The sequence below is a fragment of the Rhopalosiphum padi genome, chromosome 4 (genome assembly GCF_020882245.1).
Source record: "Rhopalosiphum padi isolate XX-2018 chromosome 4, ASM2088224v1, whole genome shotgun sequence".
NCBI classification, from domain to species: Eukaryota; Metazoa; Arthropoda; class Insecta; order Hemiptera; family Aphididae; genus Rhopalosiphum; species Rhopalosiphum padi.
Genome location: NC_083600.1, coordinates 50,531,690 through 50,550,042, shown reverse-complemented (window position 1 = coordinate 50,550,042; position 18,353 = coordinate 50,531,690). Strand labels below are relative to the sequence as shown.

Here is an 18,353-nt window from a genome sequence, read left to right as displayed (position 1 = left end):
ACTCTTTTTTAAAAAATTTTATTAGATTAAAACATTTAGAACTATAAATGATGCATCAGCCATCAGTGATGCAGTTTCATTTATATAAAATACGAATATTGGAATGATACAATATAAATTTTAATTATTATTAATTTTAAAATCAACAAAAAAATTGTTTAATTTAACAATTTTATGAGCGTTTTTAATGATTTTTAGATCTTACAATTTATTAGGACATACCTAATTACCTAAAGATTTTTTTATTGAATCGACATCCGTGCCCTATTTATTATTACAAATTACAATAATATTTTTTTATACTTATAATATTTTTGTATCAAACCAAATTGAACTTATTCAACCGATCATACATAATTAATGTCATTCCCGTACATACTTTTTTGTTGTTGTAAATATAGAATAACTAATGATAAATCTTGTATTATATTTTTAAATATATAGAATATACCTAAAACGGCTAAAACTTTTTTTTTAAGAATTTCTACATCTACAAAATATTTTTAAATTTGCGAGATTTCGATGAATTCAAACGCTTATAAAAATACCTATATTGTGAATATATATTTTCGATATTTGTTAGTTGGTAAATGATAAAACTACGAGTAATCTTGTTATTTTTAAGCAAGTTACCCAGTGTTAAATTTGTTATAAAAATCTAAAGAAAAAAATTAAAAAAATTGTATACTTTAAATGTATATAGATATTAGATAGTTCTAGAGGAGTTAAATTATTTTGAATAATTTATGATGTAATATGTATATACTGTATAGAAAATAATAATTTAAGTTTAGCAAAATAATCAAAACATAAACATAATATACAAAAAGTGATATAATAAAATAATTTTAAAATATAAAAACATTTCCTCGATTAAAACTATTTAACTGTGTATCTATTTGACTATGATGAATTTAAAAATAGTACTTATACATTGTAGGTAACAACTTACAAGAATACAAGACACATATAATACGTAAAAACTAAATAGTAAAAAAAATGTAGTAATTAATATTAGTTTTTAGATAGGTATTCTGAATTCTGGTATTATAAATTAATAACAAATAATAATGCAATATAATGAACCCGACATCAGCCTTCCGGCAAATTATGACGATATCCGGTGGTACACGGGACACGTCTGGTACTATTAAATTGGTTCTACTAAAAGTAAATAGTACATTTTAGTAAAATATAAAAATTGGCACCAACAATTTTTACAAGCGGTACAGCATCGCCATTCGCCGCTTGACGGTATCAGTATCAACTTATCTTTACAATATTATTATCGTAATATCGTGGTTCTACGGTGTGCTTGGAATGCTTGGATCCACGATTAAAGATTACAATATACATTTTTAATACACCCTGGTACAAATACACTTTGGCGTCACGTTGGCAACCATGCTTAGCGCAGGTTGGTTGCGGTCGAGTGACTCAACACCGCCGCCGAACAAGTGCTGCCCTCGCTCGCGCAACGCCGGTTCTACAAGACCGTATCAAACATGGCTGCCAAGTGAATAGTTTTCCTACAAAAACGCATCACGTTTCCGGTCACGCATACTTAAAACACCAGGTTTGATTGATTATTTTCTTTTCTTAATAATTTTTCTATTACTTCTTACCTAGACACAAACACGCACACAAATACATTATACACACACATAAATTGCCGCATTACCGAATAACGAGTAGCCGTGAATTCGTAATACCGTATAACCATAACATAACTAACTCACACACACGTTTTTCGATTATTTCATGTGGTCGCTGGTTTGGGATCAATAACAGTCATAGTAGCAGAGCAGTCGTCTACTAAACGGTATTCGTGAGACGCATTGAATTCTGCAAAGCACACCATTTATTGGAAGACTTGTCTGCGAAATAAGACGACCGCCGCAGTCAACTTGGAACGCCTTTGGCGAACATTTGCCGTACAGGTATGATAAAACCACTATTATTAAATTGGTCTTTCGTGCGCGATAACATTGTTAACTTTTTTTTATATATATATATATATATATATATACGTGAATATATCAAAAATGTGATGTCTAATCATCCTCGTGGTACTTACTATTGAATTAGTAGCTTCAACGGATCATAAATCATGACACAGGTTTTTAGAATTTCAGTGTGTTACGACAACTGTGAACTCTTTACACCCATCCACATACCTCTAGACTTTACTGTCTTGTATGTAATAGTTAGTACTTTTTGTTACAACATATCTAACCATATCATAAATGAATGCATTTGGTTTTGTAGACTAGACATTTTCCATGTGATTACTATGTTGCTGTTAGTACTTGTCTACAAGTTTTTTCATTGTTTAGAATATACGATTAAAATACTTGTTTATATCACCTATTTAAATCATACATTATTATTGAAAATTAATGTTTATGGTGGAGTAGTTACCTATAACAACTCAAACTTAACCACAATGTCTGTTTAATTTTCCTATTATTTTCTTTTTCTCTGATATTATGACCATTTAGATATGTTTTCTTTTAAAATAACCCCATTTTAGTCATTATTCTTCGAGTGTTTAGCGCTTTCTTAATTGTATTAGTGTTAGTTCATTACACTATGGTTAAACAATTGCACTGTTATTTTGCTATTTTGGTCATGATGAAATTAATTTTTAAACGGAATTTTTTTTTGAGTATTAGTTTCTAACTAAAATTTATTATAAATTTGATACCTACTTAAAATACTGTGTACGTGTTTATCATATTTTGATGAGGTTTTATTATAAACAACAATGTTATGATAAAGGTCTGCTTACATAATTATTTTCTTTGGTGGACAGTTTTAAGAATTAACCTGTTTTTATGTCAACCCTTCTGTGTTTATATTGTAGAAAACTAATTTGTGTCTTATAATTGTATCAGTGCTAAAAGGTATGTTTGTTTAGATTTATAGCTTATATTTTAAGATTTACAAAATGGAGACCTATGTATAGGCTAATATGCTATTATTCATAGTTTATAGTGAAGTATCTCCAACTCTTTTATCAGTTATAAATATCGGTTAGTATTAAATAGTGTAATTTTTATAAAATTATCTTATTAATTTATTTTTTGTGTCTTAAATTCAGCAATGGTGTTTATTATATATTAATATAGTTCAAAATTGACGTTTTAAATTTACTGGGCATTCTAAAAAAGTTTCAGTTAAGGTATCTAATTAAATTGAATGACCTATCTCCATTGTGATGTAACTTCATTCATTTGTGTAATTTTGTTTAGATTATTACACATTAATATATATTTGTGAACATAGTTTATGGATAAGGATCAATGAATACAAAATAAATAATTCAGTATGTTTTTAGACTTGGAACTGGGCTAGATATGATGTTTCAGGTAGTAAGACACTAGACACATATACGGCATATTATGATATATTCTTAAGGTCTTTAATTTTATTCTTATTATTTATCAAACTAACATATTATTAAGTCCATATAATATTTATTAGATACTCTTAATATCTTACAGTAAAAAACATGTTTTTTACTCTAATAATTAGATCAACTTAGTTTTTTATTATAATTAAATAATTTAAAATTAATTAACATATATGTAACTGTTAACCATTGTTTAAAATTTTGAATACCAAATTAGATATCAAATTTATGTGTAAACTAAAATTTTAAGTACACTAATTGATACATTTTATGTTAATCTTTTATAATACCTTAATTTAAAAAAAAAAAAAAAAAAAAAAACTATGTTTGTATATTTTGTGGCTTTATTTTAGTAAAACATTTACATTTTACTTTTTATTTAGATGATAAATATTGGATTTATTTGCTGTCGAATGTTTTAGTAGGCAAATAACACTGTCTGGTTTAATTTAACTGTAACTATGTTACGGCATACATACTTTTTTCATTTTCTAAATTAAGTAATTTATGGTTAAATTTGAAGGTTTGTAACATTTTGTTATTTCAAATGTTGACCTATCCATTTCTATTTTGATGGTTTGAAATAAGTAATTAATAAAAGTTCTTAAATTTGAAATTGCCAATAGTAGGTGTAGGTATTGGATTAGCATTATCTAAGCATTACTTATTGTTTTTAGTTTTATTGATATCACTATGAAAATATCAATAGAATTAACAAACAACTAACAAGTTTTCATTGACTCAGAAATTTAAAAAAAATGATGGTAGAAATATTTATTCAAGTGTTTACATTATACTCATAAAAAAACACCGAAACAGTTTTTAGTCATATTACAATTTCGTAAGGACGTAATGCTTGCACACGCGCTTATTTTGTGATAATGTTAACTCCAACATCAATTTGGCTTTGGCTATAGATAATAAACTATAATCAATTATTTTATTATCGTTATGAACATTTTATTAAAACGTAGTGGTGGCGTTCCCAAAATCCCATCCATTGCATGGCCATATAAAGACGTTGACCTTATTATTTGATTAAGTAGGTTAGATGCTGGTTCAATTCCTAGTAATATTATCCGTCTACAGTTTGCATCATGCGTGCCTTGAGAATTTCCGTTATGACAGTTTTATTGTCTCGTGGTTATCTACTCTTTTGATGTTTTATTATATTTCCATAAATTATATAGTAACATGACGTCGTCCTAGAGACCTATAACAACATTTTGTAAAAAAAAAGTGTTCGTTCGACTTTATATATAATTATATGCGCCAGTCGAGACGTATGCCCCCATGACAGGGGGAAGTGAGCGGAAGGATAGATATAGCGGGATTCGGAAATCCAGGTAGCGATTTGTTGTAATCTAAAGCGTAAAATGTTTGTGTGTGCCCCCTTCGGGAACCCAGCCATGGGGTGTGCGGTGTGTTCTACGCGCCGCGAGGAGGATGATGGGCGGCGGACACTTATTTCCGATTCCAATCGCGCACGCTCGGCCAGACGTCGCCGCTGCTACCGCAGTTTACGCTTTGTAATAATAATATATATAGCCGCTGCCGGTCGTCCGGTTTGTCGTGTATATGCAACGGCGGCGGACGTTAAATCCATGACGAAAACAAAACCGCTGTTGCCATATCTCATCGGCTAGCCATCCGGCGCGCGCGCGTTCGTTCTCCGCTCGCCTTCGCGCCTGTCACGTTCGAGCTGTGGTGCAGTTGCGGCGGCGGCAACAATCCCGGGGGCCGACATCCACGTCCACGCGCACACACACACATGAACACGCGTGCGCGCGCGCACATACCTATCGATCGAACCTTGTGCTCTCTCACATACGCCCAGCAACGCGCATGCGCCTCTGCGTATTTTTACACACACACACACACACGCGCGCGCGCACTCGACAATTGTATCGTCGAATGTACCTGTGTGTACTGTAAATCATATCGATATAATATTATGTTATGTGTATTATTATTTATTATTATTACCTCGGAATAATATTATATTTAAGTACGAAGATACACGACGAATAATAGGCACAGCGTAATTGCCGTGCACATCGGCGTTCCCATAATTCCCGTATCGTATTTCACGTCCAGCTATCGGCTCCCGTATCCCCCTCTCGACCACCCCACTGCTGGAAAATCACGTCTCGTCGTACTCTCGTGTCACCGAAAACGTGCCGTGTACCATAATATAGTATACATCATAGTATTGGTCGGTAAACTATTACGTAAAAAGCGGCGATTGCGACTACCGTCGATGATGACGTCGTCGCTCGCGCCACAGTGACCATAACCGGAATATCGTCGGCGATATATCTCGGCGTCTATCGAGATGATGCACAATAATATGCGTGTTGTCTGGACGTAACGTCGTATTATCGTGTTCTCGTTTCCCAACTCAACCGATGCGATCGAAATAATAGAATACAATGCATTGCGACCCGGTCGTGTCGTAATAATATAATAGTATGTCGAAATTCGGAGACGTCCCTCGTCGGAGGAGGAGTGTCCTTTCGCGCGCGCGCGTTTTAATTTACCAAAATGCATCGCGCCAAAATTATTCAAACGCAAATCAGTGCCCCTCGCACGCACAATCGATTGTGGCGCGATTGTGCCGCAGCCACGCACGTTCCGTGGTGGGGGTAGGACGCAGCGTCCGCCGCTCGCTCGACGACCCCCCCCCCCCACCCGTTTCACCGAACACCGTCATCACACCACTCCACCGTTACCACCCTTCTATCACGCACTCCGTCTTGTGTTTTTCAATCTCTCGTCCGGCTGTGGAACACGCGCCCGCGCGCGCGCGCGTACATACTACTCACAAACACACACGGGCACACATACGAACACGCTCGCACGTACATACATATTATACGCAGTTGCTCCGTACTAATAATTTTTTAACACACGCGTATTGTGTTATTTATGTATATATATAAAAATAAAGAAAATTTTACCGAGAACCAATTTTTTTTTCACTCGACTCGCGTACCGCCCTCTTCCGTCGTCGCGTACCGGCAGTGTTAACAGTGACCGCGTACAACAGTCGTCGTCCGTCTCCTTAGCCGCCGCAGCGCAATATTTCCATCACGTTGGCCGTGTTCACGTCCATTATAGGTGAGTTGTATACGGTACACGACGACGGTCGTCCCGCCGCGCCAACCGGCTGGCCAGCCGGTGTGCGATCTATGATCTATTTTTATCGCGCGCGCATTCCCCAGCCGGCTGGGATTTGGTGGAGGAGCCCCCAACCGTCTGTCCGAGGCGACGCGCAGTTTTATTTGAACGTTTTTAAAAAAAAAAAAGAAAAAAAATCTCATTTTTTTCTCTCATCACTTTCAAAAGTCCGTCGCCGCCGCCGCATGGTTTTTACCCGAACACACCTTCCGCGGGTTGGCGGCGATGCGCGGGCGGGCAGGCCGCGGGGGACACTATGCGGCAAACGCATTCCACGACTGTGTGTCACTCGCGCGCTCGTACGTACGTCGCCGCCGCCGCCGCCACTTACATTTTTTGATCGGTAGGTAACCAGGTGGAACCCATGTCGCGCGCGGGTAAATCGTTTCAGCAAACAATGACTGTCTGCACCGCGAGCGGCGGCGGCGGTGCGCCTCGTTAGGCGGCGCCGTTACGTCGTCGTAGGTCTGAATAATTGATTGGGACGCTAATTCGACCCCCGGCCACCATTTCCGTGCACTGCCGTGTGGGAAACGGTTTCGATTTTTCTCCGATCCCGTGGATTTCCCCAAACGAACAGTTTCGTTATTTTGCATCGGCCGATGACGCGGACCCGTTTAATTACGACGGTTTTTAAAACATAAAAATATAATAATATGTTGTCTATTAGAAATATCCGGTTACCGCCCTGATCTGTTGCGACGCGTTCCTGTAAATCTATATATAAAACCGAACCGGAACGGAATATTATGTTTAAACAAAAGTATCCCGGTTTTACGTACGTGCGTTATAATACCACGAGTTGCTGCACTCCACTATAATATAGTTGTCGCTTCAAAAATTTAGTCTATACCGGATATTTTTCTGTTCGTGCGAGGCCAAAAATCAGTCTTATCAGTACAGTTTATTGTAAACTTGTAAGATGTGTTGTTTGTTTTTAATGAGTTTTAACTAATACCTATTATTCGGTGATAATAATAGTAATTTATCTAATTAGTCTACCTCTATGTCAATTTAATTATCTGAATGTAAACTTGCAAAAATCAAACACTTATTGTTTAAGGACTTACTGATTAATCAAATATTATCACATAATCAATATAGATATATACACAAGTGGACTTGTAATTACAATATTTATATTACTAAAAAAATATCAAATAGTCTGCGCTCATTTTTTTACTCTTAAGTACCATTACTTGGTACTGCATGCTTAATATATTAAGAGCCATTTACTAAGTTGTATTAACTGGATGGTAAAACAAGTATTTATACATTTTAATTATTGTTTATCTTTTAAGGTTAAATTAGTCTGTTGGTCAAGTTAAATATCAAATGTCTGGAGATAAAGAAGACTCGGTTCAGAGAGCCAAGCTGGCCGAGCAGGCGGAACGGTACGACGATATGGCTAGCTCAATGAAATCTGTTACCGAAACTGGCGTGGAACTATCTAATGAAGAGCGCAATCTGCTTTCGGTAGCCTACAAAAATGTTGTAGGTGCTCGGCGGTCATCATGGCGAGTAATTTCTTCAATTGAGCAAAAAACAGAAGGCTCTGAGAAGAAACAACAAATGGCAAGAGAGTATCGGGAGAAGGTTGAAAAGGAATTAAGGGACATCTGCTACGACGTATTGGTATGTTGAGTATTTATTATAATATAATCACTATGTTATTGTTATGTATATTATCAAAATAAACTTAATATGAAGTTGTCATAACTTTATATTTATATATTTTTAAATTATTCATTATTATATTATAATATCAGTTAATTTTGGTCTGTATCTTACGTTTGTTATGTAGGAAATTAGATGTTTATTTCTATCACTGTTATTTATTACCAAATATGTATTATAAAAGTAAATCAAATTTGTTGTAAAGTCCACTTGACTAAATATGGAAATTTTTCTGTTTCATCAACCAAGTCATACAAAAGTTATTATTTCATATGGTTTAAATAATCACATTTAACATAACATGATATACAATTTTAAAATTAAAGTTAGTAAGTAACATAAATAAATGATAAAAGATTATATAGGTAATAATATTATCAAATACATTATGCTGACTAGTTATGGATATGTGCTAGGCATAGATCTAGAAGATTCCATTATTCTATGATTGTCCATTTTCAATAGACATTTATAGAAAAGCCAGCTGCTAATCCTTTTAATTATATATAAAAAAAATGAATCCATAATTTTAATTAATTTTTACCTAAAATTCATTTAAATGTTTATATTCTATATTTGAAGTATAAATGTTAGTATTAGTATTAATGTATTATACTTACATAATATACTAAAAATATTAATTATTGATTTTTAATATTTGTCTTGCAGAACCTTTTGGACAAATACCTAATCCCCAAAGCGAGTAATGCTGAAAGCAAAGTCTTCTACCTTAAAATGAAGGGTGATTATTACAGGTACCTGGCGGAAGTAGCTACTGGTGAAACTAGAAATGGTAAGTTCATTATTCTATGTAATAGTTACTTACAAGTTGAACTGTTAATTTTTATTTTCTATTTAATTTCAAAAATTTGAATTTGAATTCATTTCTTGGAATTAAAAAATATACAAGTTTATGTTTAAACTGTTGGTAATTTATTATTATATTTTTTTATCGTTTTTTTTTAACATTGTGAAATAAGTTAGTTGAAAAATTGTACTATATTTTAAAATGTTTAACTATATTTATTTTATTTTTATGTTCTTTATACCATTTTAAAACTAGTGTTTTTAAGTGGTTCACTGATTAGTAGTTGAAACAACTAATTAGTGTTTACAAATTCAGTATTTTAAATGACATTTGTAAGATAAGAGTAAATAAATAATTTACCATTTGTCATTATCACGTATTGCTTTTAAAAAATGTACATTAATGCATGAGTCATAAATGAAGAATGTTAAAAACAAATAATATGCTATTCCTTATTTCACTGACCAGTATTAATTATGATTATTAATATATAATTAAATTATTTTCAATAATTAAGTTTATAAGGAAACTTAACAAAAAATAATAAATTTCTTTTACATTATGTAGATACTTACTAAAATATTTGATGTGCCATCTATTGTATGTGAATGTTTATAAAAGAATTTGTCTATAGCAATATTTTTCTATATATTTATTGGTTTTATAGTATTTTAAAAATTGCTAACAGTCTGGTTGTAAAATCATATGATGTTTTTAATATAACTTTCGTTCTTCTGAGTTTGTATGAGGAACATTTTTTTATAGCTGATGATATCAATCAACAATTAATAAGATAACATGCTGAATACATTTTGAAACTCTGTATTGACGTTTTAAATTAATTAATTTTGAAGTTATTATCTTATAAGTACCTGCATTTTTAATTATATTGAAATTTAATTTCATACTTTAAAATTTAATTTCAAATTACTTAATCTATTATTGTATCATAAATCATTATAAATATGATCAAATGATGTTTTTTTAATTAACTTTCGTTCTACTGACTTAGTGTGAAGAAATTTTTTTTAACTGATGATACATTTTATCTATTAACTAATGAGAATATTAAAATATTTTAAGACTATTCACATTTGTAAATCAAGTTAATATTGAACTTATTATGGCTTTTAGTATTATTCATTACATTTTTCAATGATGCTTTTTTAATATAACTTTCGTTCTACTGACTTAATGTGAAGAACATTTTTTTTACCTGATGATAAATGTTACTTTTTAGCTATATTATTCTAAACTTTTAGTATTGAAATTTAAGTTGAATTAATTATTAGTACCATACGTAATAGTAATATTTCATCAAATGATGTTTTATTAATATAACTTTCGTTCTTCTGAAATTGTGTGAGGAGAATGATATCTTAAACTGATGATAAATTATTATATTATTCCATTTAATTATTTGGTTACTTTTATTCTTAATTTTGGAGTATTATTATTTATTAGTATTATTTCTATGAACTGTTTAAATGTGCAATGTTAATTATTTTTTTATTAAAATAATTTTTAGTATCAAAAAATGATGTTAAGATAATTAACTTTCGTTCTTCTGAAGTTGTTTGAGGAATACATTAATTTACTGATTTTAAAGTATGTTATAATTGAAAAGTTAGGTACAGAGTTTTAACTATACAATAGATACTTAATATTTGTTTGATTAATTGGTGTATTTAAGATTAACATTATTTTAGTATAATACTTTTGCTTTTTTTGTGTTTTGCTAACTTTTTATTGTCTAATCGCCCAGTGTTTTTTTATTTAGTCATTTAAAACTATTTTTTTGTATGACAAACATAGCTGTGGTTGATGATTCTCAACTAGCATACCAGGATGCATTCGAGATCAGTAAAGCAAAAATGCAACCAACACATCCAATCCGATTGGGTCTGGCGTTAAATTTCTCCGTGTTTTTCTACGAGATACTAAACTCACCAGATAAAGCTTGCCAACTGGCGAAACAGGTATTTATTTCACAGATTTTAATATATTTGTTTTTATTATTGGTATTTAGGGGTGGTGGATGATTCTCAAAAAGCATATCAGGAGGCGTTTGATATTGCTAAATCGAAAATGCAACCTACTCATCCTATTAGACTTGGACTGGCATTGAACTTTTCGGTTTTCTATTATGAAATCATTAACTCCCCAGCTCGTGCTTGCCATTTGGCTAAACAGGTACCCCTACATTCCCCAATGAATCCAGAAATTGTTGTTTGACTATTTTCAGTGGCGGACTGTAATAATAAATGAACTTACCTTTATAATTGCTTATAAAATAGCAATTAAAAATCGTAGAAAATATAATATATTTTATTTATTATTTTCATTAAATTTAAATCAAAAATTATTCTATATTCTTTTTAAAAATTCAATTTCCATGATCTGCCACTGTTTTAACGAGTGATTTTCTAGCTTCTTTAATTAATATCTAACCCAATATTTTTGAACTATTGATAAATAGTTGTACTTGATGAACTGATTTGAATGAAACACTGCACAAATAATTATCGCTCGCTTTTTGCTTTAATAGGTTAAAATAATTTGTAAGTAGTTCTATAAGTTCTTGGTTATATAATATTATATCTGTCAACATCTCTAATTGTTTAAACACTTGTATTTGTATACTTAAAAACTAAATGTTATTGAAAAATTGTCAGCATTTTTTAAATTGGGCATGCATGAATGGTTTAAATCATTTGCGTGGACTCCAAAAAAATTAATTTGAATTTAATATTAAATGATTTTCTAGAGTTAAAAGAAATTTAATGTATAACATTTATAGATATTGACTGATTCACAATTAATAAATCATCCCAAAGTTTATGTGTATAATATATATAATACTATTTAGTATTTACTAATAAGTTATATTCTAAATGTATTTTTCTAGGGATTTAGATCATAAAATTTAACCTAATGCTTTGTATTTGTATATTTTTAAATTATATACATATTTAATCCAATTCCAATACTTTAACATTGGTTTTTTTTTTTTTAGGCTTTTGATGATGCAATTGCTGAGCTGGATACATTAAACGAAGACAGCTACAAGGACTCAACGCTCATCATGCAATTGTTACGTGACAACTTGACTTTATGGACGTCTGATACGCAAGACAACGATGAGCCCCAGGAAGCCACTGGAGACAACTAACTCTTTTACTAAAATATTTAATATAAACAAATTTAAAAAAAAACTATAATAATTTTTAATAAAGCAAAACAAACATTTACACACTTCCGCGAGAAACTGCGCCCCCTTCATCTTCCACCTGCCCCACAATTGCGCTCTCACGACACGCTCTTTGTTTTTCGTTAATCTTTTTTTTTTTTTGTATACCTGTTCTTTAAAAACAAAAAAGTCTTGAATAAGAATAAATAAACACATTTTTTTTTCTTTATTAGTCTATTAATTATTATTGAATGTTTATAACTATTATTATATAGAGTTATTACAATAAAAATAATTATATATATAAATACATTTTGGAAGTATGTTATAGTTACAATAGATCATTTAACATGTCGATTGCTGGCAATTGTGGACATTTTTAGATATTTATGTATCTTGGATCTTCAAACAAGCTAAGTTACAAGTATCAAACTACAACTACTAGAGACCAAAACTATTGCCAGCATTCTTCATGTTGACCGTCCGTTTATGATGTTTAAATGATTTATATATTTAATTTCGAGACCGGTTTTTTCGGTGTATAACTTCAATATCTGTAAAAATGTTTACTCTCATAATTCGTTCGTAATTGTTTATGTATATGTGTATTTATGTATGTATATATATATATATTTATATTAATTTAATATATATATATATATATATTTATATAAATATATTTTATATTTATTATATAAACCCAAAAATTTGTTGTAATAATAACATTTGTGCTGAGTTTCTAATTGCTGTGATTTTTCTATCTTTACAAGTCATGAATATAGTGGTTTCTTACTGGTTTTAGCCTGTAGTCGTCTCATCTTTGCCGGTTTTGACTCCTGTTCCCTCGCTCACGTCGTTATCTTCTTTTTTAATTTTTTTTTTAATATATATATTATATATACAAATTGTTATTGTACTTAAAATGGAATTATTTATCTTTTTAATGAAAATATGCTATACAATCCATCAAACAACTGTATGTGATGGTATAAAATTTCCTCGCTTTTCTTAACTCCTGGTCTCGTCGTAACAACTTCTTCGAAGCGTAGCCTGACAATTCACTAAACATTAATTAATTATTATGATATATAAGTGTTCCATTTTGAAAATTTTTATACAATGTATTTGGTATAAACATAATTTATTAAAACATTGATACAATTTTTCGTTTTTAAGTTTAAGCAGCCATTGTAATTGTATAAGATGCACATTTATTATTTTGCAATTTGTTTGATTTAAATATATATATATACATATATATATATTATGGTCGTAGATAGATTTAACTATTTGATATAGTTTGTGTATGTTGCCTTTCCTCTATTATGTTAATTTTATTCAAAAATATCTACTTGTCTTATAGATGGTATTATTATATTTGATGTGTGTTACTATTACAAGGGTGGAAGTAGTTGAAACTTCTTAAAAAAGTTACAAAGTGACTTGTATATTTCCTAGCAACTTAATGTTATTAAAATATATATTTCTTCGGGTATAATTTATTGATTCTAACTTTTGTAAAAAATATTATTTGTTTTCACAAAATATTTTGTGGAATACAATTATTTTTTAATTAATGAAAATAAACATTTATAAATATGTACTAATAAACTACAATACATATTTTATACTTAGCAAATTTGTATAGAAAATGACAAAAAACTTGTGCCCCAATATCAAAATATTAATTTACTTCCAGCCCTGTTGTATTACTGCTACAAAATTGGTATAAATTAATGGAAACAAATGAAGAAAAAAAAGAAGTGTTGTAATGACATTTCTTCTATTTTTTAACGTTTTAATTTAAATGGCCTATTTATAGTGGTCAAACTAGAAATTAAACATATTTAGTAATCTTTTGCAACTACCAATTTATTGTTTTCCTTAACTGCAATTATAATTAAACCTTTGATCATTTATAGTTAAGAAATAAGAATACGTATATTATGGGAGTGTAAAATGAAATAAAGACAAAATGATTTTATACAAGCTTATTCTGTGTTTTGGTGGCTATCCAATTTTATGTCATACGGTGCAAACTATGATAATTGTCTATAGTATTTTAAAAACGTTGACTGTTGAGGTTATTCATAGCAAGATGGATGTTGACTAAAAAAAAACATTTGCAATCGAACACGTTCAGGGGAAGATGCCAAAAAAATTTTTCTTGTTAACTATTTGGTGGCGGTCTTTAAAAGTATTCTTAATTCTTTAGTATAAATATACAACTTGATCAGCTAATACAATTCTTTAATTTTTAGCTATATCCACACCCTACACTGACTACACTAGTAAATAAAATTTGGAAAAGTGGGTATTTCTTCGCTGTACATTGTACAGTAGGTTTATGTCGAGTAGGTCATTGTGATAAATATAAATGTGAAATTTAAATTCAATAAACTATGTATGATGAGCGATTTTGATCGGAGACTATCTATTACCGCTATATCGCTGACAATATTTCATATTACTATTAGGTAAAAGTTGTAGGTACTATTAGTAATACAGACAAACAGATAAGTAACCTATGGTAGATTGAATTAGTTTTTCTTAAAATGGTTTGTGTAATATATAAATATATAATATATCTAAAATTGTTATATTCTGAGAACAATGTTTTTGAGTTAAGTCTTAAGTATGTACCTATAACAAAATAATGAATATCATTTTTCATAGTTTAAATAAGTAATTTTTTCAAATATGATATTTGAATATCTTAAAACAATATTGTACATATTTAAACATTAAACACAGGTTAAGTTGTTGATTGAGTAAAAAGTTTTGAAGCCAAAGCAGTCTCGATCTATATAAGTAGGTAGGAACAATTTTTTATCTTTTTCATTATCATCAAAATCAAGTAGATAGATAATAGTAGCTGATACTTTGTGATTCCCTAACTGCATACTCACCCTAAATAAAAATTTAAAAAAATTAGATAATGAAATAATTAATTTTAATAATTCATATAACTTATAATTTAAAAAAAATAACGTAAAATAACCGCACTGCTGTCCGCGAGTACACTTTGTCATTGAAATATATTTAAAAATTTTCAAAATGTTTTGATATTGACGATGTTGTTATTATAGATAGTTGTTGTAATTACCTATAATATAGTTACAATTTTGACGAAATTCATTGAGATCACAAACATTTGCAAATAATTATCTGATTAAAATGTCCATTTGTAAGGATTAGTGATAACTAATGAATACAAGGTTTTTCAAAAGGGGCGTCGTTCATAACCGTACACATCAAAATGAAATATATTAATAAATAATAATGTATAAAAAAACATTAGGTACCTATATCGTTTAGTATCGCAATCGCACACCAGTTAATCATTAAAAGATCACAAAATCATAAAAATTAAACTTTCGAGATATTATACAGAAAAATCAGTTCTATTCCAATATAAATAATAAAAATTCATAATCTGGAATATAGTTAAAACTTTTTTTTGGTTTGCCACATTTGATTTGGATTCCTAAGGCGTTTGTTGAGATTATGGGTCCAGATGAAAAACAATTTTATGATTTTACTGTTGAATTTTTGAATGTGAATCAAATGTGACTATGTGAGCAGGTTTTGAATTATCGAACTTTCAAATTTCCATTTTTAACAATACAATAAATGTGTACGGTATTGAACGGTGTAAAATGTGTTGTTATATTAACGGTAAGTGTGCGGTTATGACGACCGCCGTTTCAAAAGTACCTACTTCAAACTTTTAACAAAAAACCTAAATAAATATATAAACATAGCCTAGGTACTTACCACTTACGCTATATCTAATGAAATTAGATAGGTACGATATGTCGATATAAACGAAGAATTTTATTTGATTATTTAATTATTTCGCTGTAAATTAAAAATATTATTTGTGTATACTTACTTGAAAGTTTTGACGTAATTGACGTATATATTAATATATTATTATATTTCATACACATATTGGACTTATTATTGTTAATCTGTCTTTGTACAGCAGACAATAACCTATCCTACTGGGCATGCTTCTTGTATAATCACTATTCAGTATTCACTAATCACTATAATCATAATGGATAGTATTATACCATTATATGATACTATTGAATGTTGGGCGATTGTAAATTCCATATTTCCACCGATTTACAGGTACCTAGTCAATTTTTGGGTTCGATTTAAGATATTTAAATTCCACTGATACTTTTACTTTTATTTTGACCTAAAAAAAACATTAACTCCACTGATGGTAAAATCCACAGATTACAATAATTGTTTATTGATAAATCTGCATTTAATCCATGGTCAGTGATCATTATTGATTATTATATATATTTTTGTGTAAAAACAATGGAATTAAAATTTTACAGGTAGTGAAAAATGACCGGTGGAATTTGCATGCGCCCAACAAACATACATAATTAGTCAAATTGTATATCAGTATTCAGTATAATTCCCCTCTATACTATATTTATGAACTGCCTCTAAATTATACATAATCGGCATCAGTAGTGTGCTGAACAAATTTCAGACCTGAGGGACTCTACAATTTGACCCCCATGCATTCATAGCTTTGAATTTTTTTATTTACTTAATAATGTTAATTAAGTAAAAACTTTTTATCACACTACATCCATAATCCGGTACCCATTTCCCTACCCACTTTCTTTTATCTTGAGGCAATTGTCTCAAAAAAGCCTACTTCGGAACGCCACTGGTCCGCATGATAATCGCTTTGGATAGGTAGCCTATACGACCCGGTGGTTATGGGCACTGGGCAGTGACGTATTTAGGGGGGAGTGCGCTAGAAAGGTTGTCTTGCTAGAATCACCTTGTTATGGGCGATTGTAAACTCGGCCCGTGTTTTTTACAGGTAAAAATTATTTAGGTGTAAACTCGGCCCGGGGTTTTTACAGATAAAAATTATTGTAAATATGTTATTTATTATTTTCAGATTAAATTATGTCGTACTTATTATATTTTATTGGTAAATATTATCGGGCCGAGATTACAACCGACCTTTTTTATTACCTGAACTTTCCGAGCCGAGTTTACAACAAAAAAGGTAATCGCGAGCCCAGTTTACATTTGCCCATAACATATTAGTGGTTTTTTTTCAGATAATATTTTTATCGATTTTATTTGCACATTAGGTATTGACGATAGTTATAGTGTTACACAAACGCGCAATGTGTTTACTTGGGTCAAAACAAAAATACCTACTAAAATAATATTGTTAGACAATAATAACAGAATAGAATAAAGAGGATTTAGGTTAGCGTTCTATTATTTTTCTCCTTCTGTAACATAACAAATTTGCGGTCTGTGGAATCAATATCGTGTCAAATTATAGTAATTATACAGTGAATTGATTGACATAATATCTAAAGTTAAGAACATCGTCTGTGTCTATGTATGTATTTTGTAAGATATTTAAATCTTTATGCGATTTATAAATATTATATCTATAGATATCGACCATGTAAAATATTAATATATTACAACTATGAATTATTTAACTGTGTTCATATTAATCATATTACTTATATTATCTTGCTTTAAAATTAAAATATCACGAAAACCCCACGTACCGACACAGATAATGTTTCAACAGTAAGTTTGATAGTAGTTAAATGCACTATAAGTCCTTATATATAAGTTAATATTTTTTTTTACTTCAGCCATTCCTAGGTTAATTATAAATTAACTTCTATTTTTAAAAATTTTCTTATTTTGCAACAACATGTATATACGAGTAATAAATCAACATTAAACAATCTTATTAATTTTAAACATATTTTATTTTACATTTACAATCATCTTCACATAGCGCTCAAGTCTCAAACTAATATTATTTTTAACTTTGAATTGGCGTTCGATAGTATTGATCATAGTTTATTAATTTTAAAATTAAAAATAAATTGGCTTCCCTAATCCCTTATTTTATTGGTTCTCATCATCTCGTCCTTTATTTCTCTAAGCGTGTGATTCAATAAATCATTATGTATTTGAAGAGATTGAAGTCACTTCAGGCATTCTACAGGGCATTTTTTCCTTTAACAACTCTAATATCTTATTTTTTGTTGATGATGCGA

The 18,353-nt window shown here is 30.2% G+C and overlaps 1 protein-coding gene across 3 annotated transcripts; it reads left to right on the top strand.

Moving 5' to 3' along the window:
- The first annotated feature begins 1,417 nt into the window (after positions 1 to 1,417).
- LOC132928206 (14-3-3 protein zeta) lies at positions 1,418 to 12,499 on the top strand. Of its 3 annotated transcripts, none has more exons than XM_060992715.1 (6): positions 1,418 to 1,576; positions 1,792 to 1,940; positions 7,897 to 8,230; positions 8,942 to 9,065; positions 11,110 to 11,273; positions 12,097 to 12,499. In XM_060992715.1, the coding sequence occupies exons 3-6, from the start codon at positions 7,931 to 7,933 to the stop codon at positions 12,250 to 12,252; spliced, it is 744 nt and encodes a 247-aa protein (XP_060848698.1). In that variant the 5' UTR covers positions 1,418 to 1,576; positions 1,792 to 1,940; positions 7,897 to 7,930; the 3' UTR covers positions 12,253 to 12,499. The 3 variants fall into 3 exon arrangements, with proteins under 3 accessions (XP_060848698.1, XP_060848697.1, XP_060848699.1); XM_060992714.1 differs by lacking the exon at positions 11,110 to 11,273 and adding an exon at positions 10,896 to 11,059; XM_060992716.1 differs by lacking the exons at positions 1,418 to 1,576; positions 1,792 to 1,940; positions 11,110 to 11,273 and adding exons at positions 6,191 to 6,535; positions 10,896 to 11,059.
- The last annotated feature ends 5,854 nt before the right edge of the window (positions 12,500 to 18,353 follow it).